At 36.7% G+C, this 26,382-nt stretch overlaps 1 protein-coding gene across 2 annotated transcripts; it reads right to left on the bottom strand.

The window, feature by feature from the left end:
• LOC127793987 (histone-lysine N-methyltransferase ASHR3) lies at positions 1-24,232 on the bottom strand. Of its 2 annotated transcripts, XM_052324831.1 has the most exons (11): positions 23,686-24,232; positions 22,049-22,192; positions 9,740-9,904; positions 8,072-8,098; positions 5,343-5,460; positions 5,038-5,134; positions 4,255-4,348; positions 4,048-4,126; positions 3,346-3,517; positions 2,383-2,463; positions 1-351 (listed from the first exon to the last, which is right to left on the bottom strand). In XM_052324831.1, the coding sequence occupies exons 1-11, from the start codon at positions 24,061-24,063 to the stop codon at positions 198-200; spliced, it is 1,509 nt and encodes a 502-aa protein (XP_052180791.1). In that variant the 5' UTR covers positions 24,064-24,232; the 3' UTR covers positions 1-197. The 2 variants fall into 2 exon arrangements, with proteins under 2 accessions (XP_052180791.1, XP_052180792.1); XM_052324832.1 differs by lacking the exon at positions 8,072-8,098.
• Between the last annotated feature and the right edge of the window lie 2,150 nt (positions 24,233-26,382).

Here is a 26,382-nt window from a genome sequence, read left to right as displayed (position 1 = left end):
CACAGGGACCCCATTCATTACAAGTAATTATCACTTCAAACAGATATAGAAGAAAACTTTAAAAATCAATACAACGACGACAAAAAAGAGATGGTCATTTGCTCCTGATCACCTGTTTGTTTATTTGCGTACTGAAAGAGCAATATACAAACATTGTGAACTTATCATCAAAGTAATTGCTTATAAAGAATTGAAATTTAACATGTCATAGGCAAGCAGCCCATAATTGTTCTCCTTCGTTTTGAGCCCCAGCAAACATCAAACTTACCAATCTTTCTCTTCATCCCAAGATAACCTTGACAGTTTGGAGCTCCACAGTTACACCTTACCTCAGGCCCAAACTGCACAAATCTACAAAGCCAAACCAAACAACTATTTAGACATACGCTCCCTATTCATGTTCGGATCACTGCGTTTATATTCACTTCAAATACTATTAAATAAAAACATTTCCATTGGTGTTAATTAAAACAAAACAAATTTACATTTACCAAACAAGCAGGTTGCAAGGAGGACATAAAATACACACTGTGAAATTCGTAGAAGAGGGTGAGTTGTAACATGAAAGTTCATTATAAGCAGGTTGCAAACATCAAAAGCAGGAGCAGAACAAAGGAATTTAACAATGTGAAATAATTTAATCAAGAATGAAGTAGAGAGAGAGAGAGAGAGAAGTTAGTCAAAAAAGTTACCAAAGCAATTTTGCTAAACAGCTTATGTTTCCTCCCTTAGGCCATACAATCTATATAATCTTTCTTTCTTTTGTCCCTTCTCTGCTTACTTACAAACCATATTACCATGCAAGGACTGTTTTCTTTAAGTTTCCCATGACATATATGTTGTCTCCAGTATTGGGGACCCAGGAAAAGGTCCTAAACCAGAAGAGACACGTTTATCTTGCTCAAAGGACCTTTAAACTTACCACCCGTCCCAAGAACTAAAAATCAAATCTGGTCCCAAGGAGACCCTCACACTTACCACCGGTCCTCCTATTGAGGAAGAAATGAGACAGAAAGTAAACAACAATAGCATATCAATGGGTAGGGTAAGTTACATAGATTCTAACTTGCTAATAATCCCTATCTTTGGCTATATCTTTTGCAAGGTCATTATAACGCATTATGTCTAAGAATTTCCAGCTCAGCTTTTCTTGATCTTCATGTACCACTATTGGTAAAAACTTTTCCATTATATTCACTCTCCTGAGATGAGCATGCATCAGTCTTCTACTCACATGAGCAAATCATTTTAATCACATCTCATACATCCTGGCCACTCTAAACTTACAAGGAGAAGAGGCAGAAGCTGCAGAAAATAAATTCCAACAAACAAATATCAAAAGCAAAAGGCAGTGCATTGTAAGAGTGGCAAGTTTAAGTACATGAATTAGATGATAAGTAGAAGCGAAAGCAACGCAGGCCCACATAACCAATGCATGCATATTCCTCCACTAATAATCCAAGTGCAAGAGCAGTTGCTTGCGCTTTTTTAGTAAGAAGAAATTTCGTAGTAGCAATTTTCAGGCACCTTGCACTGGATGATTAAAACAAATATGTTCACTGCCTATTAAAGCTAGCTTTTCCTCTTTCTTCACTTGTGTAAATGCTTTAAGATATAAAATTTGAGTTCATCAATTTCCTTAGCATCAGCATTTTATTACTGTGAGTTCAAACTGTAGTTATCAGTTTCTGAACCAGCCAATACATACCATACCAAGAATACGTCTCTAAGTATCTAATAATAATAAGTCAACTCTTCAAGAACTTACATAAATGATTTGACTGATTGTAAGATTGGATTTCTACATGGGGCAAAAACCATGTGTATGTAGCACATAATATTAGTTATTGACTAGTTCATCAATGTTGTCACGAGCCTTAATCCCACTATTTGGAGTTTCAGCTGCATGAGTTCTAGATAAACGATGATATTTTCTCCATATATATAATTAGTTACTGACTAGTTATACTTGTATAGAGAAGAAAAAATACATCTAACTTGGTCCCAGCTGGAAGCTAAGTTGATATATGGAGAAAAAAGGAAACATATAAACCTAACTTGGTCCCAGTTGCATGCTAAGTAAGTTACATAGGGAGGAAAAAGAAGGAATATTTAATTTGGTCACAATTGCATGCTAAGTAAGTCTCTTCCACCTGCTCACCTGTATGCCCTAATTGAATACAAAAGTGCAAGTAGATTGACAGTCTGACTAAACATGCCAATCATATTTTCACATGCACAAATGCATGCTCAATTTCATCCTTTGCCACAATCAAGTATTTATAAGAATAACAGTGACAAAAAAAGGAGGGGGTGTGGAGAGACAAAACAACACACCTTAATAAAAGAGTTATCGAAGACACAGAATAAAATAAAACATACCGATAATCATATGTCAGTGGTTCCCCAATATTAATACATTTAGCAGCAAAGACACCAACACGTGTCTCCCCGTCCGCTTGCCTTCAAAAAGAAACACATAAAAAGGTTAGAACCTGTTTATGCAAATCAGTGAGATTTTAATATGATTTGAACATTCTTGAATCCTTTCTTACTACCACAAGAACAGTATTATAGACAAGCCAATGCCCAGTAAATAGACACATGAACTCTCAGATAATGTCAACAGATCATCCAATATAACAATAATACAAGATCTCACGTGAGCACATTAAATCTATTATGAAAAAACAATTATGGGGAACTATAAGGTCCAACACAAAATGGAACTAAGAATTAAGAGACCACCTCTAGATTCTATTCTACATCAACCATGTATCTTAATACATTTTTCCAGAAAACAAATGGAAGATGAGCTCATATGCTCAATGATGTTGAAATTTCTAGCCTCCAGCTACCTTCACTGTACAAGATTAGTAAACCTAGTCTCCATATAGATGTAGCAGAAAATACTCTGAATAAACCTACCTACCCCTAAATATGATTTGTGAACAGAGGAACTGTCTTAAAAGGACCTATCCAGGTATATAATGAAAGGTGTCAGAAAAGAGGGAATTGCAATCCCATTTATAATTATACAAGAACAAGAATCAGAAGCCCAAATCCCACCGGGTGCAGAATTCCATTTATGTTCATTTTAGGGGGTGGGGGGGAAGAAATCCCTGATGACTGTCAAACAAAAATAAATTGATAAAAAAATCAATAAAAACAAATCCATTCCCCTAAAAGAGAGAAAACAAGAATGCATGATGAGAAACAAGTAGAACCACCTTGAAATGAGAAGACAAGGTTTGGAGCATAAACTCAATATGCAGCAGCTCCAATTGGGAAATCAGATCTTTCTAAAACTAACATAAAGTAATTGCAAAAGAGATCAAGACTAACCACTTCTCCAGTTTACAGTTAGGATCACAACTATGGTTCAGAAAGCGAGAAGAATTTCCCTTGAAAGTTGCATCAATTATAAAGTCTTTTCGAATTTCACACATGTAGAAATTTTTATCGCCATTGTACTTCATGTCCCACAGCCTTTGTTCACAAATAGCATCATCAATAACTGCAAATAGAAAAAATTATTTAGAACATATAAATTGACAGAAAGAGGAACTGCATGCAAAAATTTAAATTACAATATCAAGAAAATTTTCATTATCTGATTTCAGAAGTTCAAACAAACACACTTTGATACTAAAAGCTGGAAACAGAAAGTGGAACATCACAATGTCCGCAAGCTGTCGAAATAATAATAAATTGTAAGAATTGTGAGTCCATGAATTCCATGTCTGGGAACGTTAGGAAAGGTTTATCAGAACTTTATGGATTTCCAAACAGAAATATAATGTACTGTCTACATGCTAAATAATAGTTCCAACCTGCAAAGATGGGAAAACATGTGAAAAAAAACCATTTAAATTGAATCCTATTCACATGTACTTCACACAGAAAGTTGTTGATCAACTATAAATAACAAGATAATATCATTAAGAGTAGCCATAAACAGCCAACATGTAGTCAATAGAACAATGTTAAAAAGATCATGAAGGGGTACACTCTAATACATCTCTAGTAATAGATAAATAAAATTACCTTCTCCAATATACTCTATCACAAAATCCCCTTTATTAATGGATTCAGCTGCTTCTACTCCCCACCCACAAAGTTCAGTCTGCAAAGGATATAACCATGCCATATTAAATAATTAAAAAAATAATTACTATCTTTGAGGAAGACCTAGATGAGCAACCAAATGCTATACTAAGGAAATTGAGGAGACCATAAAGCCAAATTTCGTACCTTAACAATTTTGATTTTCTTTTCCTTTCGAAATGGTCTGTTTGAACACAATTCAGAGCAGCGACAAGCCTTTGAGCAGCTTATACACTGAACCCTGTTAATCACACATTTATAATACAATACGTTGATCTACCAATAACCCAACAAAGAAAAAAGAAGTCCTTAGTGCACAAGGCATCCTGCTTTTTGAGGGCTGGGGAAGGGTCATTTTTGTTTACTGCCTTGCTTTTGCTTAGCAAAGAGGTTGTTTCCATACTGATGAATGGATAGCAGATGAAGTTAAATGCAGTAAAGTCAAGAGACAAGTTCTCAAAATTTCACCCCCCAGAATGAGTTAAAAATGCAGTAAAGTCAAGAGACAAGTTCACAAAATTTCACCCCCCCAGAGTGAGTTAAAAATGTTCTTGAATGCTACACGAGACTGATACCTAAGTTTAAATTCCATAGTTCTATTAGCATAAATTTGTCCATTGTCATGACATGCAGTCTACCTTCTCCCTTGGAGTTCAAGGGGAAAAAAAACATTGTGTGGTCTACATTGGGAAATTACATTTAAATAATTTCTCAACTCAAATCACAAGAACATTTATGCACCAGGATAAAGAATCATTATATAATGGAAGAGGCCGTGCCTAATTTCATTGTAAAATTGAAAATAAGCCCTCATAAATGAAGTCCAGATTTTTGCACTAGGACCAATTATCAGGAAATTCACAACGGAACTGGAAGCCCAACTGTAATATGATTGTTTAGACAAAATCACATTGTACTGGAACAAGATACCTGCAAACACAATCTTCAGAACATTGACTTGAACTGCAATTTGTGCATCCAATGTCAACATCAACGTCACTTCGTTTTTTCTTAATAAGGAAGACATCTAAACCAGTTAAGGAAATTAACTCCATGGAATACTAATAACTAATCCAATTCAAGCAAATAAATTTTAAGCAGAAACGGATTTGACCACATGAAGATGTTAGAAAATGTCAGTACTTTCACAAGGGCAGTTTATATGACTTAATCATCAGCCCAAAGAAAATGTCAAATAGATTAAGTTAAATTAAACAAATGCCAGTTTAGGATACTACGCCTGATGTGCACATAATGAGGAGGCTCCATTTTGTTCTCCACCATGTCTTTTCCATTGACGTCAATCTTGAACTCCTCCTCAACATATGGTAGTGGCAAGTGACAAAATATTTCCTAAATTTGAGAGGTCAATGAGTTAAGTCTTAGCAAATAATTTATGCAAAACATCTATAGGGGTGCAATAAAACAACACAGTGCTTTTTTAAGGCTTCCCAATAAATTGTAGCATGATTTGGATATTATCTTAGTTTTGAGTGAGACAAGAGACTGCATTCATGGAACCTGGAAATCAAGAAAGTTGTTTTTTCATAATGATACTACTTTGTTTAATTTTGGGAAATATAGCTAGACAAGAGGATCGGTTATGTTGTAGGGATTGTAAGGTGATACCGGGAGAGTGTTTGACTACTCAACATAGACTTTTAGTACTTGACGTCCAAGTAAGAAATTGGAAGAGAAAAAATCACATAAAACAAAATCCAAGAATCAGATGGTGGAATTTAAAAGGGGAGAAACAACTAATCTTCAAAGAAAAATTAAAAGGTAGCAGGGAATGGAATGGAGAAAGACAGACAAATCAAATGTGGAAAGAAATGGCTAATGCTCTGAGAAGCACGGCAAAGGTAGTCCTTGGAGAGACAAATGGTAGAGCCCCTAACCTTAAGGAGTCTTGGTGGTGGAATGAAGAGATACAATTGAAAATTAAAAATAAGAAAACTTGTTATAAGGCGGTATATCAATGCAATAATGAAGAAAATCAAAAAAATTATAAAGAAGCAAAAAAGGCAGCAAAAAGAACTGTTAGTGAAGCAAGGTCAAAAGCATATGAGAATCTATATAAATGACTTGATACAAAAGATGGAGAAAGGGATATAGCTAAAGCAAGAGAAAGAAAAACACGGGATTTAAATCAAGTGAAATGCATAAAAGATGACAATCAAAATGTTTTAGTAAATGAGGGAGCGATTAAGGAGAGATGGAAGGAGTATTTCACAAAATTATTCAATGACGGTGGTGACACAAGAGTTAGGTTGGGAAATCTTAGTAACTCCGAAGGGAATGTGAGCTACACATTCTATCGACGCATAAGTTCAAATGAAATAAGGCAAGCATTAAAAAAGACGAAAAATCATAAGGCAGTGGGACCAGATAATATACCAATAGAAGCATGGAAATGCATGGGAGAAGAGGGCATCTCCTGGCTAACGCAACTATTTAACGCCATCCTTAAATCAAAAAAGATGTCAGATGAGTGGAGGAAGAGTACTTTGGTTCCTATATATAAGAACAAAGGAGATGTTCAAAACTGTGAAAATTATAGAGGAATTAAGTTAATGAGTCATACCATGAAACTCTGGGAGAGAGTAATAGAACAAAGGCTCAGAAAGGAAACAAATGTGTCAGAAAATCAATTTGGTTTCATGCCTGTTGGTCAACAATGGAAGCTATATATTTACTGAGGCGTCTAATGGAAAGGTACCGAGATCATCAGAAGAACCTACATATGGTGTTTATAGATCTAGAAAAGGCCTATGATAGGGTCCCTAGAAAAGTATTATGGAGGGTTTTAGAGAAGAAATGAGTCAAAATAGCCTATATACAAGCCCTTAAGGACATGTATCATGGTGTAGAGACAAGGGTCAAAACATGCGGAGGGGATACTGAACCATTTACAACTACAATAGGACTGCATCAAGATTCTGCACTAAGTCCATACTTATTTGCCCTAGTAATGGATGAACTCACTAAAGATATTCAGACAGATGTGCCATGGTGTATGCTATTTGCAGACGACATAGTGTTGGTGGATGAAACAAAAGAAGGAGTGAACACTAAGCTTGAGTTGTGGAGAAACAATTTAGAATCTAAGGGATTTAAATTAAGTAGAAAGAAAACAGAATATATGGAATGCAAATTTAGTAAAAATGCAAGAGTGTATGATGTTATAATAAAATTAGAAGACCAAATCTTACAAAGAAAAGACCATTTTCGATATTTGGGATCAGTGATTCAAAAAGATGGAGAAATCCACGAGGATGTCGCACATAGAATTAAGGCAGGTTGGCTAAAATGGAGAAATGCATCGGGGGTGTTATGTGATCGTAAAATCCCATTAAAATTGAAAGGAAAATTTTATAGGACAGCTATAAGACCAGTCTTGCTGTATGGCTCAGAATGTTGGGCAGTCAAATACCAGCATGAGCAAAAGACGAGTGTAGCGGAGATGAGGATGTTAAGATGGATGTGCGGACATACAAGAAAGGATAAAATTAGAAATGAAGTTATTCGTAATAAGGTAGGAGTAGTGCCAATCGAGGAGAAAATGAGAGAGACTAGACTAAGATGGTTTGGTCATGTGAGAAGGAGACTAAGAGACGCTCCTGTGAGGAGAGTTGATGAAATGGAACAATTAGTCACAAAAAGAGGTAGAGGTAGACCCAAGAAGACTTTGGGAGAGACATTAAAATTTGATATGAAATATATGAATCTAAATGAGGATATGACAAAAGACAAAAATACATGGAAGTCTAGAATTCATGTAGCCGACCCCACATAGTGGGATAAAGGCTGGATATGTTGTTGTTGTTGTTTATAGCTAGCACCTAATCAATTAATGTAGTTTTAAGCTTAAAAAAATGGAGAAGGGATTAGGAAAAAAGAAAAATAATATTTTCCTCACTGTACACTCAAACAATGAGAAGTAATAGAATGTTACAACTCTCACCTCTATATCTTTCAGTGGAACTGTTCGCTGCTCATGCAACAAGATACATCAGTCCTGTCAACCAGCCTAATAAATAAAAAATATGAATAAAATAATAAAACCTAAACAAAAAGCTTGATTATCTAGAGTTTAAATGCAAGAAGTCCATCCAACATCATCAAACAATCAGTTTGAGAAGCTTAATAAGAGGAATAAATAACTTAAGAAATAAAGTATTGAAGGTCATGACTTCAAATAAACTAAACTCTGTATGAAAATAGCCTACCAGCAGAAATAGTTGCCTAGAACCTTTTTTATGTGTCAATAATATAGTTCAAATGTGTGGGGATAGAACAACAATGCAAAGAATTCATAAAGAATGTTGTGACCAAATAAATAACTAGACAATTGTACAAAATGGCATACAGGTCAAATGAAGAGAGAGAGAGAGGGGGGGGGGGGGGGGGAAGAAATGACCAAGAACTCAAAAAAGTGGATCAGCATAGCATGTTTGTGGACATTTACTGAACTTGATACTGAGGCCAAGTCCTGGCCAATGACTCAAGGAAAAAGTAATATGGTTAGAAATTAACACTTCTTTTTTTTATTTTTTGTTAGGTAAAGGAAAAAAAGAAAAAAGAAAATCAAGGGGAGGGGGCTGTGTGTGTGTGTGTGGGTGTGTTTGAGAGAGAGAGACTTGAGCAGAAATCAGCAATTGTGTTCAATGCCTATTAATAGGCTAAATTTTAACTAGGGTAAATAAAATAGTTGGTCCCTCAACTTTATGCTCTGCAACAAAATAGCCCTTGTACTTCATTTTGTCTTATAACAACCATTAAACTTTTAATCTTGTTACAATTTAGTCAATCTTTAAAAATTTCACCAAACTTTGTCAAAAAACTATCACATTGCAAATATATAAAATAAAGAAAAACAAAAAACAAAAAAATGGTTGACGGCAAGAGTCACCTAACACTTTGAAGATTCTGTACAAATAAATATAAAAAATTCAAATATATATGAAAATTTGCAATAAACTTTCTAGGCAAAGAGAAGAATCTTTTCAATTTTGACAGGAAATTTTTCAAGAAATTCAAGGAAAAGCAACTTCAAAGAAAACCAAGTGATTTCCAAAGAAGAATAAAGAACCCAACTATGTGTTCTTCCAACACTGGGTCTGTAACAAACAGTTACCAGCAACGGCTGCTAGCAATTGCTACTTCTATTTTTTTATTTTATATTTTTCTTTATTTTACGCATCTGTCACATTACAATTCTTTGGTGGAATTTTTACAAGGGACTAAACTATAAAAAGATTAAAAGTTTAATGGTTGCAATAAGACAAATTAAAGTATAAGGACTAATTTGTTACAAAGCATAAAGTTTAGGGACCAATAATGTTATTTACCCTTTAACTAAAAGATAAATACTTTAGTTACAATTATATCAAAATAAGTAAAAACAAAAGATAAAAATCCAAAATACAAAATTTAAGTACTACTTAAATACTAATATAAAAAATTAAAATTCAAAATTTCATTTTTATCATCAAGGGGTGCAACCTCTAAACATTGGGTCTATACAATCAAACAAAAGTCTTTCATCAAATGCATATATCCCTGACAGACCTACAAGATTCACTCATCAGAAATAGAGATACCATGCTGATGAAGGAAAGAAGAAATTGACCTTCTTCTCAAGCCGCCAATCAATGGGGTGCCTCCAACAAACAGCTCGACCTGGTTGATCCTTTAAATGTATCACACCCTCTGGAAATGCAGCACATCTGTCATGTGATGCTACGGTACATCTGACACACCTCCAATAAGATTTTTGCTTGCACAGGAAGCATGCCTGTTCATAAAAAGATGTCACATACACTAGCAAGAAATAGAGAAGCTAATAATACACACTGTTAGAATTATTAGTATATATTATAATTATTATATGTGTGTTTTATTTTTGTAATTAGATTAAGCCCATAACTTTAAGACTCGTTATGCTTATTATAAATAATAAGTTAAGAGATGCTAATCTCTTAGGTTTTTTCTCATAATTATTTTCTCACATGGTATCAAAGCCACCGGTGAGGAAAAAAACATAATCGTCGCTGTGTATTTTTTTTCTCACAACTGAAACCCTAGCTGTCAAACCCAAACATCACTGCCCAATACCAGAACCTCATTGTCCAGCCACCATTGAACCACACCACCACCACCATCGGGTTCGCCGCCCCTAGATCGGCCAACTGCAGCAGACTCGCAGGTGCCGGACCACCCACGCACCGTCGCCGCTTGTTGCCTCCGTCTCCACGCGCAAGCGCGTGACAGCACGTTCGCCGGCCAAGTTTTTCCGGCTTCTCCAGATTTGATCGCCGGCTACCCCTCAAGCCACTCCCGGTGTTGAAACCCTTGCCATGTCTACTTTCAGTGATGCCGTTTCTACCGGTGCTATTCCTGCTTCGACACTTGTTGCCCCCGCTGCCTCTTAATCCTTTATTGTCTCCAATCTCGGGACAGCTAACATTACCATTGACAAGTTGATAGGGTAGGTCAATTATCTCTCATGGGTAGCCTCTGTCAAAATGTGGTTCAAATGGCAAGGCCAAGCGGATCATCTTATCACAAAAGTTGAAAGTGTGCCAGAAGCGAATCGGGCTAGATGGGAACAAGTTGATGCCCAGTTATGTAGCCTCCTATGGCAATCTATTGATCATTCCATCATGCAGCTCTTTCGCCCCTTTGAAACTTGTGTTGATGTGTGGAAGGAAGCTGAAGAGTGTTATACAAACGACATCCAACATTTGTACACTGTGATTTCTAATATCAAGAATCTCAAGCAGGACTCGTCCATGGAATCTTATCTGGGGCAAGTTCGGGCTCTCATGCAAGAATTTGATGCTCTTCTTCCTCTCACTACGACCCACACAGAAAAGATTGCTCAACGAGAGAAGTTTTTTATGTTTATTGTTCTCTCCGATCTGAAACTAGAGTTTGATGCCATCCAACATCAAATCTTGACCAGCTCCGCAAGCCCTACCATGAAGGACTCTTTCAAAAGGTTGTTGAATATGACAGGTGCACATGGTATGGTTTCTTCTTCTCATGTTGTTCCTCCAGCCAAATCTTCAGCTCTTGTGTCTCAGGCTTCCACCATAGGAGGAAATAGAGGACGCAATAATAATCACTCACATCCACAATGTACCTTTTGTAAGAAACTGGGTCATCTTGAGGACAAATGCTAGAAGAAACATGGTCGGCCAGCTACTCCACCTGTATCATCTACCAGTGCAGCTCATGTATTTCAAAGCGATCCTAGTCCCTTTCCATCTTCATCAAGTTCGCAATTGATACCTATGTCTGCAGCTGAGTATGATGCCTTCATGAAGTTCCAGGCCACCCAGTTGTCTCATCCTGATAATCCCGTTACTCAAGGCTCATCTGTAAGTCATTGGATTATAGATTCTGGCGCCACTGACCATATGTGTGGTAATGAACTTCTTTTCTCCTCATTTACCTATTCTGATACCTTACCTATTGTTACCCTGGTTGATGACACCAAAATTGCAGTTAAAGGAATCGGCCAAATCACGCCCACCTCGTCTTTCTCATTAAATTTTGTTTTATACGTTCCTGATAGTCGTTTTAATTTGATTTCAGTTAGCCAACTTACCAAAACCCTTAACTGTTCTATTATCTTTACTCTTACCTCTGTTTGTGTTCAGGACCAGGGTACGGGGTTGACGATTGACGTCGGGTGTGAGTCACAGGGTCACTATCATCTTGTTGTGCCTAGTTCGTCGGTAGCTTGCACTAGTGCCGCTTCCCCAGATCTTCTCCATTATCGTCTCTATCATCCTAGCCTCTCCAAATTGAAGAAATTAATTCTTAATTTGTCATCATTGTCCATGTTTAATTGTTAGTCGTGTCAGCATGGTAAACACGTTCGTCATTCTTTTTCTCGCCGGGTCAATAATAGGGTTGAGGCTCCCTTTTCCCTTGTGCACTATGATGTATGGGGGCCTAGTCATGTCAATTTATTCTTGGTTTTTCATATTTCGTTACTTTCATTGATGACTTTTCTCATTGCCCTTGGTTGTTTCTTATGAAGAGTCGATCCAAGTTATTTTCTATTTTTCAGACATTTATTGCTGAAATAAAAACACAGCTTGGAGTTTCTATGCGTGCCTTATGTAGTGATAATGCCCCTGAGTATTTTTTTTCTCCATTTACTACCTTTATGACTTCTAATGGCATCTGCATCAATCCTCTTATCCTTACACACCTCAACAAAATGGTTGCTGAGCATGAGAATCGTCATTTTATTGAGACTGCACGAACGTTCCTTTTACATGCCAATCTTCCCACCAAATTTTGGGGCGATGCTGTTCCAACTACATGTTATCTAATCAATCACATGTCATCTTCAGCGTTACAAGAGCAAATTCCTCATTCCCTTTTGTTCCCTACACAGCCACTTTATTCTGTTCCTCTTCGTGTTTTTAGATGTATCTGTTTTGTGCATTCTTTTTCACATGGACAAGATAAGCTTACTGCAAAATCTCTCAAGTGTATCTTCCTCGACTATTCCCAGTTGCAAAAAGGCTATAAGTGTTACTCTCCTGAGCTGCATCGCTATTTTTTGTCTGTTGATGTCACATTCTTTGAACATCAATCTTTTTTTTCGATTGCTTAGCCTGATTCACGGAGTCTTCACCAGGTTTTGTCTGTTCCTTTTTTCTTTTCTTCCGTTGTCCTCCTCGGGTCCGTCTGTCTCCTTTGTGATGCCTACTCTACCATTTTTCAATCCACCTACTACGTCTCCTCCACTTCTTACATATCATTGTCATCCTCATCTCGCTATCGGCGCCAGCATTCCTCTATCCTAGGACTCTCCTGACTCGCTCTCTCCATCTGTGGTCCTTCCTGCTTCAGATCCTGAGCCTAACAATCTCCCTGTTGCTCTTCGCAAAGGTACACGGTTTACTCGTAATCCCCATCCTATTTATAATTTTTTATGTTATGACCATTTGTCTCCTTCTTATAGTGCATTTATTTCGAGTCTTTCCTCTGTTTCTATTCCTAAAACCACAGGTGAAGCTCTGTCCCATCCTGGTTGGCGTCAGGCTATGTTAGATGAGATTGACGCCTTACATTCAAATGGTGCTTGGGATTTAGTGTCTTTACCACCAAGAAAGACTCCTGTTGGTTGTCATTGGGTATTCACTCCCAAAGTGAGTCCTGATGGTCAGGTGGAACGTCTTAAGGTTCGTTTGGTTGCCAAAGACTTTACACAGATCTATGTGCTGGATTACAGCAATACTTTCTCTCATGTTGCGAAAATGGCCTCTATTCGCCTCTTTCTCTCTCTGGCTGCTACGCATCATTGGCCACTCTACCAACTTGATATTAAAAATGCCTTTCTTCATGATGATTTTCAAGAAGAGATATATATGGAGTAACCACCTGATTTTGTTGCTCAGGAGGAGTGCAATGCAGTCTGCAAACTCAAGAAGTCTCTCTATGGTCTAAAACAATCTCCACGGGCGTGGTTTGACAGGTTAAGCACTGTGGTCCAAGCCTTTGGTCTCACTCGAAGTGAGGCTAATCATTCGATTTTCTATCGCCATTCTACTTCCTTATGTATCTACCTTGTTGTTACAGAGTTTGTTAACTCCAATGATCAACTTGCAAATGTCTTCACCAAGTCCCTAAAGAGTGCTCGAATGGAATATATTTATAACAAGCTTGGTGCATATGATATCTATACTCTAGCTTGAAGGAGAGTGTTAGAATTATTAGTATATATTATAATTATTATATATGTATATTTTATTTTGTAATTAGATTAAGTCCATAGGTTTAAGCCCCATTATGCTTATTATAAATAACAAGTTAAGCGAAGTTAGTCTCTTGGGTTTTTTCTCATAATGATTTTCTCACACACCAGTGTAAAAATTAAACCCTAGTGCACATTAGAAGTGAAATATCATGAACAACATGAAAAGAAAATATAGCAAAAAGAATAATTTCATTGAAGAAAGGATCAACATGTGTGTGTGTGTGTGTGAATATATATATGAAATGAGATATTCATTCAGAATTTTTAGATAAAGAACGTATGTTTGCAAACTTCGGATAGGATAAACCTTCCTCCTGATCTTCTAAATTGTTAAATTATTTTTTCAAACACAAAAAAAAGGGGGTTTTGACAAGTAAAAAGTAGTCAATTTACTGTGAATAAGAACTGTAATATTCATTAAAGGTTGTTGAGTTGTATATAGAGATAGTTAGCATTATGTTATGAGTTACCATTATGTCATGGCTTATGTCATGGCATTTGTATAAATGTGTTCCATCTTTTAGTTTGTAAGATAATAGAAATTCCTCTCTCTTCTCTTAGGTTTTTCTATCCTAATTATTTTCTCATGTGGTATCAGAGCCACCGATGAGAAAACCCTAAGCAACCGTTGTGTATCTTTTCCAACAGTTTCCAAGCCCTCTTTTTCTCTCCTGGTCACCGTTGTCAGGGCCAGAACTCCATTGTTCGGCCACCGGTTGCCAAAACCATTGCCACCATAGGGTTCGTCAACGTCAAATCGACCAAACACCAGATACCCATTGTCGCCAGAAGTCTCATGCACCACCGCAAACTTCCTAACTCGTTATCACGTGCCAGTGCGTGGGAACTTATGTCTCATCGAAATTTCGCCATCCGTTCCAAGCACATGTCAACATTGTTGCCTTACCTTCTGCAATCATCGGATCTCACAACCAACAGCCAGTTGCCATCAAATCTCACAACCCTTGCCACTCTCTTCAAATCCAATAGTTGCCGCTACTGTTGCCGTTACCCAAGGCTTCCACCACTTTCATCAATGTCTATGGCTTCCATTGTCGCCGCCTGCAACCGCCTCCAACAGCTTATAGTTGTTGCCATTTGACTCAAGGCCGACCCACTTTTAAGAACTTTCGGTTGACCATCATCACGTTGTAGTCACTGTCAATTCCTTCTCCTCTTTTCGCCATTGACCATCCTCACACCCTTGCCATGTCTGACCTCACAACTCCTACCTATGGTGAGTCTGTTTCAACATTTGTTGCCTTTCAACCCTTTACTGATGCGGTCACTAATATTAGAGACCCGATCCAAAGTCGAATTGGCCCAAACTGGAACAGTAATCGGCCGAAACAATAGCACTACAGTAGAACTCCATAAGTTTTTAGAATTTTAGATGTTTTAGGATTTTTACTTCTATTCTACTTCATATGTTTTAGGATTTTAATTCTATTTCATATTTGATTGGGATTTTATTTTTATAAGGATTCTAGTTGAATTTTATTTACAAATATTAGATGAATTTGGATTAGCCAAACACTATAAATATGCCTAGAACCTAAAGTTTGTAATCAATTTTTCTCAATACAAATTTCGACAACCTATTTAGGTTTTCTTAGCAAAACAGTCTTGTTTTTGCATCCTCTTGAAAGCCAAGCTTTGGCCATTGAAGTTTGTTCTTTCAAAAGTTTATTTTGGTGTGTTTTTTTCACACACGCGCTACACTCTTGCGTCAGGTGGTATTAGAGCGGTTAATCAACCAATCAGACGACCAATCTTGAAAATAACGGTAGCAACCAACCTCATGACGGTGATTAAGGGCTGCCTACAGTTTGGAGAGCAATCAAAGAACAATAGGAAATAACTCATACAATGTAGCAGCAATTGGAGCGAATCCACAACCAATTGGGCGTTTTACAACGAGTTAATGATAATCGAGACCAGACTAATGGCGTGAATCAAGCCAGTTATGTTAAACCGGGAAGACCAGCCATTAATCATGTCCTCGTTAATCCTAGAAGACCAATGATGGATGATAGTGACAATGAGGATGATCTTAGTTGTATGATAGCCAACCCTAGTGGTAGAAAGGTTAGGAGGAATGCGCAGCAACACAACCATTGGGGAAACGATGAGTATAAACTAAAGAATGGCTTTTCGGTGAGTTTGGAGCTTGATCTCGAACATTATGTTGTCCCAGCAACCTCAACATTTGATGATAGAAACTCCAAGGTTGTTGACTTATATTGGGGTATTTTTCAGTCCTGAGGGCTCAGGCATTGCTTTGCAATCTAAGGATGGTGGTGTTTCTTCTGATCAGCTTGCGACTATAAAGGAGATGGAGGCCATGGTAGCAGATCCTTCTACAGTTTATTCAAGCTCTGGCATGGTTGAGTCGAAGGCAATAGGAATATATTCACCTTTGCAATTGCAAAAGCAAAATGGTCACAGAGGTCTCTTTGTGGATAAGGGTGTTGGATCTCCCAAGCTAGTTAACTCGGGTAGTGCAACTGCTTTCGGTATTAATCTAAAATTAGATTCCGAAACTAAGAATGTTGTAGCAGTTGCCGCTATAGATGATCAAGTGCTTGGACCAAAGGAGGATTCAAGCATTAATATTTTAAGTGATGGAGAGACTCCTGGTAGTCATGAAATAAGCCTCTATTCGAAACAGTTGCAAAAAAATGGTTCTCTAGGCAAGAAAAATCTACAGATGAATTCGAAAACTGTTGAGGAGTCAAAATCAAGAAAGCTAATGAGAGGAGGACATGTGATAAGATCTACCAGATTAGAGAAGCGCTCAAGATAGAATGCTCAACGTCTTCAATCTAACAGTAATAATACAATAGAGGCATAGGGCAACAAACCTAGCGATGGTTGGACCCATGCCAACGAAGATAAGGCTAAGAGAGGGAGGAATGTCTTTGCTCATGTTCCCTCAACAGAAAAGTTCAAGGGTTCTAAACCAAGGACTGTTCCAGTTGTTCATGTTGTGGGTGGCCTCCACAATACTATGCAGCCTTTGATCCTTATAATGAGTCAAGGTTTGGGTATTTCCAAACATTTAATATGGCTAATCTCTCTTTGTACTTGCCAAACATGGAGTTGTCCTACTCAGATCAAAATTCGAGGTCAAATTTTTTCTCTAGTAAAGGTGAATGATGCGGTCACTAATATTCAAGACCCGATCCAAGGCCAACCCGACCCAAACCAAAACAGTAACCGATCGAAACAATAATGCTACAATAGAACTCAATAAATTTTTAGAATTTTTGATTTTTTAGGATTTTTACTTCTATTCTACTTCATATGTTTTAGGATTTTAATTCTATTTCATATTTGATTAGGGTTTTATTTTTATTAGGATTCTAGTTGAATTTTGTTTACAAATATTAGATGGATTTGGATTAACCAAACATTATAAATATGCCTAGAACTTAAAGATTGTAATCAATTTTTCTCAATACAAATTTTGGCAACTTATTTGAATTTTCTTAACAAAGCAATCTTGTTTTTGCATCTTCTTGAAAACCAAGCTTCAACCATTGAAGTTTCTTCTTTCAAGGGTTTATTTTTGTGTGTTTTTTTTTCACACACGCACTACACGCTACATCATTTACCCTTTCCAACATAGGGAGCCATGTTATCACCTCTGACAAATTGATAGGGTCTATCAATTATGTCTCATTGACAACCTCTATCAAGCTGTGGTTCAAGGGATAAGGACAAATAGACCACCATCTCACCACGAAGGTAGAGGATGTCGACACAACCAACAAAGCTAGATGGGAACAACTTGATAATCAATTGTGTAATATTTTGTAGAATTCCATTGATCGCTCTGTTTTGCAACTCTTTACGTCGTTTGAAATTTGTTATGAGGTTTGGAAGGAAGCCACTAAGTGTTATACCAACAACATTTAGCATCTCTATACTGTTGCCCACTCTATCAAGAACATCTAATAGGGTCAATCTATGGAATCCTATATGGGCCAGATGCATTCTCTCATGCAAGAGTTTGAAGCTCTTCTTCCATACTCTGATTCCAAAATAGCTCATGATTCTCAATGAGAAAAACTATTCATGGTCCTTACTTTCCGATCTCAAGCCTGAGTTTGAGCCTGTCCGCCATCAGATATTGACTGAGTCCACTATCCCTACTATGAAACATACAAAAGATTGCTTAATATGGCTAGCAGTTCTTCCTCGATTGGTGCTTTTATCTCCCGAGGCCTCTGCTCTTGTGTCTCAGACTTCAAGCAATAATTAGGGCCAATCTGGTAATCGCTCTCGCCCTCAATGCAACTTTTGCAAAAAGAAAAGGCATGAGGAAGACAAGTGTTGGAAGAAGCATGGTCGATTAACTACCCTTCTTGTATCTCAAATATCCTAGGCAACTCACATTACACAAAGTGCCCCTAGTCCAGCATTTAGCCCTCTAACTGTAACCTTACTTGCTATTAACTATGAGGGTTTCTTGAAATTCCAAGCGTCTCAGCAATCTACTAGTAATCCCATGGCTTGTGTTACTCAAAGCCCTTTTATTGGGCCTTGGATTTTGAACTCTGGCGCCACCGATCACGTGTGATAATAAAAATCTTTTCTCTATCCTTACCTTTTCTAAACATTTACCAACAATCACCCTTGCAAATGGCACAAAAATGCCAATTAAAGGGATAGGGAAAACCTCTCCTACCTCCTCTTTTTCTTTAAATTATGTGATTTATGTCCCACGTAGTCCTTTTAATTTGCTTTCTGTTAGTCAGCTTACTAGAGAGCTACATTATTCAGTAACCATTACTTCCACTTCGGTTCGTGTGCAGGATTGGGGTATGAGGCAGACAATTAGTGTCAAGTGTGAGTCACAAGGCCACTACCATCTTGCTATACCTAGTTCGCCAGTAGCCTACACCAATGTGACTTCCCCAAACCTCCTCCACTCTCGTCTCGATCATCCAAGTCTCTCCAAACTAAAGCAATTAGTTTCTAGTTTGTCATCATTATCCACTTTTAATTATGAGTCATGCCAGCATGCTAAACACACTCGTAGTCCTTTTTCTAGCCACGCCCAAACTAGGGTTGAGGCTCCATTTCCCTTTGCACTCTAATGCATGGGGGCCAGTTGAGTCATCTCTACTCTTGGTTTTTCATATTTCGTTACTTTTATTAATGACTTTTCTCGTTGCACTTGATTGTTTCTCATAAAGAGTCGGTCCGAATTGTTTTCTATCTTTCAAACATTTATTATCAAAATAAAAACACAGTTTGGAGTGTTTATACATGCTTTTCGTAGTGATAATGCCCCTGAATACTTTTCCTCTCAATTTACTGCTTTGATGATTGTTAATGGCATCTTACATCAATCTTCATGTCCTTACACACATCAACAAAATGGTATTGTTGTGCGTAAAAATCACCATCTCATTGAAACTGCACAGACACTACTTTTACATGCCAATCTTCTCACTAAATTTTGGGGAGATGTTGTTCTTAGTGCATGTTATTTGATAAATCGCATGCCATCTTCAGTGTTACAAGACAAAATTCCTCATTCTCTTTTGTTCCTTGCACAACCACTTAATTTTGTTCCTCTTCATGTATTTGGATGTATCTTTTTTGTGCATTTTTTCACCTAAACAGGATAAACTCGTTGCCAAATCCCTCAAGTGTATCTTTTTCGACTACTCCCAATTGTAGAAAAGCTATAAATGTTACTCTCTTGAGTTGAGTCGCTATCTTATGTCTGCTGACGTCACCTTCTTTTAACAGTAATCTTTCTTCTCGATTGCTCAACCCGATTCATAGAGTCTTGTCCAGGTATTGCCTATTCTTTTTTTCTTCTATTCTGCTGCCCTCTTTGAGGTTGTTTATCTCCTCCTCTATGGACCCCCCATTACTATCTTCATGTTCACATTCCATGGATCCTCCACTCCTTACATACCATCGTTGTCCTCAGCCTTTGTCGACACCATCATTCCTCCAGAACAGGACTTTCTTGACTCACTCTCTCCATCAGTGGTTCCTTCTACCACAAATCCTGAGCTCAATAGCCTCCGTGTTACTCTCCATAAAGGTACAAGGTCTACTCGTAATCCACACCCTCTTTATAACTTTTTGTGCTTTGATTGTTTGTCACCTGCTTATAGTGCATTTGTTTCGAGTCTTTCCTTTGTTTTTGTTCCTAAAACCAAAGGTGTTGCCCTATCACATCCTGGTTGGTGTCAGGCTATGTTCGATGAGATTAAAGCCTTACATTCAAATGGTACTTAGGATTTGGTGCATTTATCACCAGACAAGACTCTCGTTGGTTGCTGGTGGGTGTTCACCCCAAAAGTAGGCCCCAATGGACAAGTGAATCGTCTTAAGACCTGCTTAGTTGACAAAGGCTTTACACAAATCTATGGACTGGATTACAGTGATACATTCTCTCTTGTTACTAAAATGGCCTCTGTTCACCTATTTTTCTGTGGCTGCTATGCGTCATTGGCCGCTCTATCAATTGGATATTACAAATGCCTTTCTCCATGTTGATTTACAAGAAGAGATTTATATGGAGCAACCACCTGGTTTTATTGCTCAAGGGGAATCCAATACAATTTGCAAACTCAAGAAATCTCTCTATAGTCTAAAAACAATCTCCACGAGCGTGGTTCAGTAGGTTTAGCAATGTGATTCAAGCCTTTGGCCTCACCCGAAGTGAGACTGATCCTTCAATTTTCTATCGACACTCATCTTCTTTATGCATCTGCCTTGTTGTTTATGTGTATGACATTGTTATCATAGAAAGTGATCAGGTTAGCATACATAAGCTGAAAGAACATCTACATCAACACTTTTAGACCAAAGACCTAGGCAAACTTTGATATTTCTTGGGTATTGAGGTTGCACAATCAAGAGATGGTATCTCAATTTTTCCAAGGAAGTATGCCCTTGACATCTTAGAAGAAACTGAAATGGTGAACTGCAAACCGATTGGCACTCTAATAGACTCGAATATCAAACTATTACCGGGACAAGGGGAGCCCTTTTCAAATCCTAGAAGGTATCAAAGATTGGTAGGAAGTTAAACTATATCACCATCACTGTCATAAAATTGTTTTTGTTGTAAGTGTAGTTAGTCAGTTTCTCAGTTCTCCATATGATTCTCATTGGGATGTTGTTATTCAGATTCTGAGATACATCAAAAGAGCACCGGGTAAAGGGCTACTCTATGAGGATAAAGGACACAGATATTTGTTGCTATGCAAATGCGAATTGGGCAAGATCTAATTCTAATCGTAGGTCAACTTCTGGGTATTATGTTCTTGTGGGAGAAAATCTAGTTTCTTGGAAAAGTAAAAAACAAAATGTAGTAGGTAGATCCAATGCAGAGACAGAGTATCGGACTATAGCTAATGCAACTTGTGAGCTCTTCTGACTTAAGCAACTCTTGCAAGAACTTAAGTTTTGTGAATGTCCCATATAAAGCTTGTTTGTAATAATCAGGTTGCCTTACACATTGCTTCTAATCCAACGTTCCATGAACGGAACAAACATATTAAAATCGACAATCACTTTATTAGAGAAAAGTTGGTTTAAGATATTATTATAGAGTTTGTTAACTCCAATAATCAACTTGCAGGTGTCTTCACCGAGTCTCTAAAAGGTTCTTGGATAGAATATATTTGTAACAAGCTTGGTACATATGATATCTATGCTCCAGCTTGAGGGGGGGAGTGTTGAGTTATATATAGAGATAGTTAGCATTATATCATGGCTTATGTCATGACTATGTCATGGCATTTGTATAAATGTGTTCCATCTTTTAGTTTATAAGATAATAGATATTTCTCTCTCTTCTCTTAAGTTTTTCTCTCCTAATTATTTTCTCACTAAGGTACCTAAAATTTATATTCCAATGACCAATATGAAGCAAACAATACAATATTTTGAACAACCTAAGCAACAACATCATATTGTAGAATGATTTGTTCAAAATTTTTATAAAAGCACCAAACACCAAATACGCAAATTATGCCGAGTAAAATCAATATTTTCTTCTTAGAAACCTATGATGTCATTTATCTGTACACAAGAAATGCACATTGAACACGTTACAAAGATAAAAAATTCTACCTAAAAGTAAAAGTTGAAAATAAGCCACAATTTATAGAATCATACATGCTGAGGACACTTGAATTTCTTTGAAGTGAAACAAAGCTTTTCTTTTGCACATATTGAGTGGAAAACACCTTGGCAACCACGAACAAAGCATGACACCTCGTCACCAGGATAGATTGAATTCTGGCAAACACGGCACTCAACCTGCAATACGTTTTGAAGTGTTTGAAAGCATTTGTTAGTTCAAACTGAAGCTAAAACAATAAATTTGCTGCAAATACATGAAAGGACTGGTAAAATTATGGTGATGAATTAAAATGAGAATGAACAAAAAAAAATGCAGAATTTTAGCCAATGGCAACCATAACATTAGTTCATTTTTGGCCTCTGTTCAGAATTTATATTTTTTAAGAAAAAAAGACATGGAAAGGCAAATAATACAAAAGGAAAAGGAGACTAAAGGAGAATAATTAAGATTAGGTTTTCATTCATTGTTTTTTGACAGGCCAAGAAAATGAGAAGAAACAACAAATAAAAACATGTTAAGAGAGTACTGCTGGAATTGATTATCCATAGAAAACATACTAGTCAAATTAAATTTGTTTTACTTTCTAATCCCAGTGCCAATCCTATAACAGTAACAATTTGAACAGATGTGTTTAATGGAGAAAGACAAGCAATTCTTTTGTTCCAAATTTCTAGAATTCTAGCTCCACAGTTGTGAACATTTTATAACAATAATTGGCAAAGGACATAATTGTGATAGAGGTAGTTTCTTAGTCTAGTGATTCATAATCATTTCCACTTCTCTTTCTTCAACACTCACACACACATGTCAATTGCATTGATTTGAAGGATAAACCATTGATTTCATACAGGACATAGTCTCAACTCAAACCATTGATTTGCAGTTTTGGCCTTCAAGTCATGGAGGTTTGAAATAGATTTAAATAATAAATGATATAATTGGATAAGGAGACTTTGTACAAATAAAATAGTGATAGGGCTTAAAATCAGGACAAAATCAAGTGAGTTTAGCCCTTCAAGTCATGGAGGTTTGAAATAGATTTAAATAATAAACATATAATTGGATAAGGAGACTTTGTACAAATAAAATAGTGATAGGGCTTAAAATCAGGACAAAATCAAATGAGTTTAGCCCGTTAACACTAGCACTAATATAAGTGACCAGCTTCATATCCTCTTTTTTTCAAGATTGAGAGTTCATTCTTGGCAACAAGTAAGATAAGTTTCAGATGGTCTCACAAGAAGACTGTTGCAAATACAGGAAATTCAAATTCAAGCCCAACAAATGCAAACCTTTTATAAATGAAACTTTTAATACAACAATCCAGTGCATAAAGCTATAGCACTTCTTACCATAGCCTAGAAAAATTAGACAAATGCAACTTGCTCCACATTCCACATCTGATAAGAAAACACATATATTTTGCTCTACTGTGTCGTGGCTTCACTTACAATTTGAAATTGCTTCAAATTTTGCACAAAAACTTACTGTATGGTTTAAAAGTATTTGTATTAGTGACTTTAAACATTAGAACCAAGTGATAGAGACAGAACAACATAAAGAGAAAAAACTAGCACCACCAACCATAACATAAAACAAAACAAAAAAAACGTTATATATGTAGAAGCAATAAAATCTTGAACGGGAAAGCGTCAGGGACGAGAAATACCAATCTTGGTGCACCGACAAGGAACGGAAGGAAGCATTTCTGTTGAGGAACTCCAGACTGGATCTTCTTTGTCTCCCAGTCCTTGACATAGGAGTCCACACTCTTGGTCCCCGATGTCTTCTTGGTTCCTTCCGCTGACCCGCGAACCCCCCTAAAAACCCTACTCCCATTTCCATAAGATACATCGGCCTTGTGCAAAATGGGCGAGGGCAGCGCCTGGTCAGAATTGATGAACCAGCTGTCTTCCCATCCTAGGGTTTTGACAGGGACCGGGTACAAAGAACCGCCAGAATCACATTGATCGGTGAGTGGCCTCAGGTTCGAGCAACGAGGGACGGTTAGCGACGGCGAATTCAAGCAACTGCCAAAGTCCGGCATAGTGACTTGAAAATCCTTGGAGTAACCGCTAGGGTTAGGGCTAGTATAAGATCCAAAGATGTGTATGATTACGTATATGCATTGAGGCGTGGAGAGACAGAGAGACTCTGAAATGGATGTCCTAGACGGTAAGAAAGAAAGAAATGGGCAGAGACAGAGAGAGAGAGAGAGAGAGAAAGAGGGAAATGGTTTGTTTTCTTTCTTTTTATTTATTTTTTATTTTTTATTTTTTTTACAAGGGATGGAGGGAGAGAGAGAAATGAATAAAGGGGGGAGGATTTGGGCGGGAAACCTGAAATTTGTAGTTGCATAGGTTTGCGATCACATTGCGGTGCCGAACTGTCCCTATTAAAACTACAGTGGGATTAAGTTTAACGTTGTCGTTTGATTTTGTACTTAGTTTTATATTTTTATTCTTTTTTATTTTTGCATTAGTTATTAAAGATCGTGATTGAATGAATAATTTAACAGTCTTTAGAAAGTTAAGCCCACTCATGCGCATGGGCCCAAAATACATGGCCTGGGGCCTCAGTGCAGCTCTTCATTTGTCAAAACTTCAATGTGAAATTTAGTATATACGTTATTTTAGTTTGTTATTTGTAATTATATCCATTATTATAATTTGTAAATTATAAATTAGTATTATTTTATAACTTTTTATTTATTAATATACTAAAACAATCAAAATAATTTGAATATTTTTTGAATTATCGCTCTTGCGCGATCTCTCACTACTCATGTTCTCAATTTCGACAGATGAGATAAATCACAGGGGAAGACTTTGCGTCACTACGCAAGACAAAAAATCGAACACACAATTTATTGATACGAATCTCGACTTATCATGACTCAACCACTTGACCTGTACCCTGAAAGTAATTTAAATATTTTAATTATTTGATAGTGATGCACGTAAGTGTTTTGATAGTGTTGTTTTTTCTTTTTCAAAATATTGAAAAAAGAAAAAAAAGAATAAGAAGGTTTTTATTCATTTTATATAATTTTAAAAATATTTTGAGGTGTTTCGTAATATATAGGTAAATATTGGGAACATGTTGCCAATTTATGAAGAGATTAGAGACAAAATTATTAATGTCTCTAATCAGGATAATACTTAATTTCGTTTCTAACTCTAGTCTATAGCTGACCTTCCTTTCATCGTTGTTTCTCTTACTATGAGTTTGCTAAGTGCTTGATACCATCGTCGATTCACAATTCTAATTGATAGGTGTCGTTGTCAATTCAATAATACAAACTAGGTCGAGCAGCCATCGATCACAACTCCAATTACTTGATGTTACTGTTGATTCACAGACAAAAACTCTTGACAACCATCTGAATACACTTTCTATATGTATTTATTTCAATTTTGTATTCTATTATATACGTATATATATTACCTATATGTATTGATTTTTATTATGTGATTGTATCTTGTATATATATATATATTATGTGAATTAGTGAATATATTGTGTATGAGTATATGTAATACTTATTTTTCTAACTCAATACTATCTATGTAAGATTTGTAGTTATGAATGTAATACTTGTTATGTGAATTTATGTAATATTTATAAAGTATTGACTATTAATGAATATGAATTTATGTAATCCTTATAGATCCTATGTCTGTTTGAATACATTATCAAATTTATATTTATTTTTAAATTAAATAATTATTTTTATAAATTTTATATTAAAAATTATATTTATAAAAAAATTCTATATTTTTTATTTACTTATTTTTCTCTCGTTTCCATTTTTTATTTTTATAAAAAATGCTACTTTCCTATTTTCATTTCGTACCGTACAACTTTCTATTTTCATTATGTAGAATTAAGTTTGATGTTGTTATAAGTACTTTATGCTCTCCTGCATATGGGTTGGACTTAATTCGATGGGTCAGCCTAACCGCTTGAGATTCAGAAGACCTCGAGTTACGTCCACCAGAGTGAGCTCACGCGTTGTTGGAGCCCAGGCTCATGTAGTAGGACCAAGCGGGCTCGCTGTAATGCCTCTAACTTATCAACGTATTCGGGCGAGCTCCCAACTGCATTTTGAGTAAGCTCCCAGAGATCATTGTGGTATGTTGGCTCAGCCGATCAACTTGCGTAACAGAAATGATGTAAGCCACGGTATATCATTAGGCCAAAGATCGCCACAGTAGGACTGATCAAGCCCATTTTCTCGGCCTATCTGGCCGGCTCATGCTAGTCCCATCTTGGCTCATTTGCAACAACATCATTACAACCACATATGGGTTTCTATGCGTTCATCTCAGATCCTAACCTCATTAATGGTGGATTCCATATACAT

This window comes from Diospyros lotus, chromosome 2 (genome assembly GCF_014633365.1).
Source record: "Diospyros lotus cultivar Yz01 chromosome 2, ASM1463336v1, whole genome shotgun sequence".
Lineage (NCBI taxonomy): Eukaryota > Viridiplantae > Streptophyta > Magnoliopsida > Ericales > Ebenaceae > Diospyros > Diospyros lotus.
This window is presented reverse-complemented; position numbering and strand designations above follow the sequence as displayed.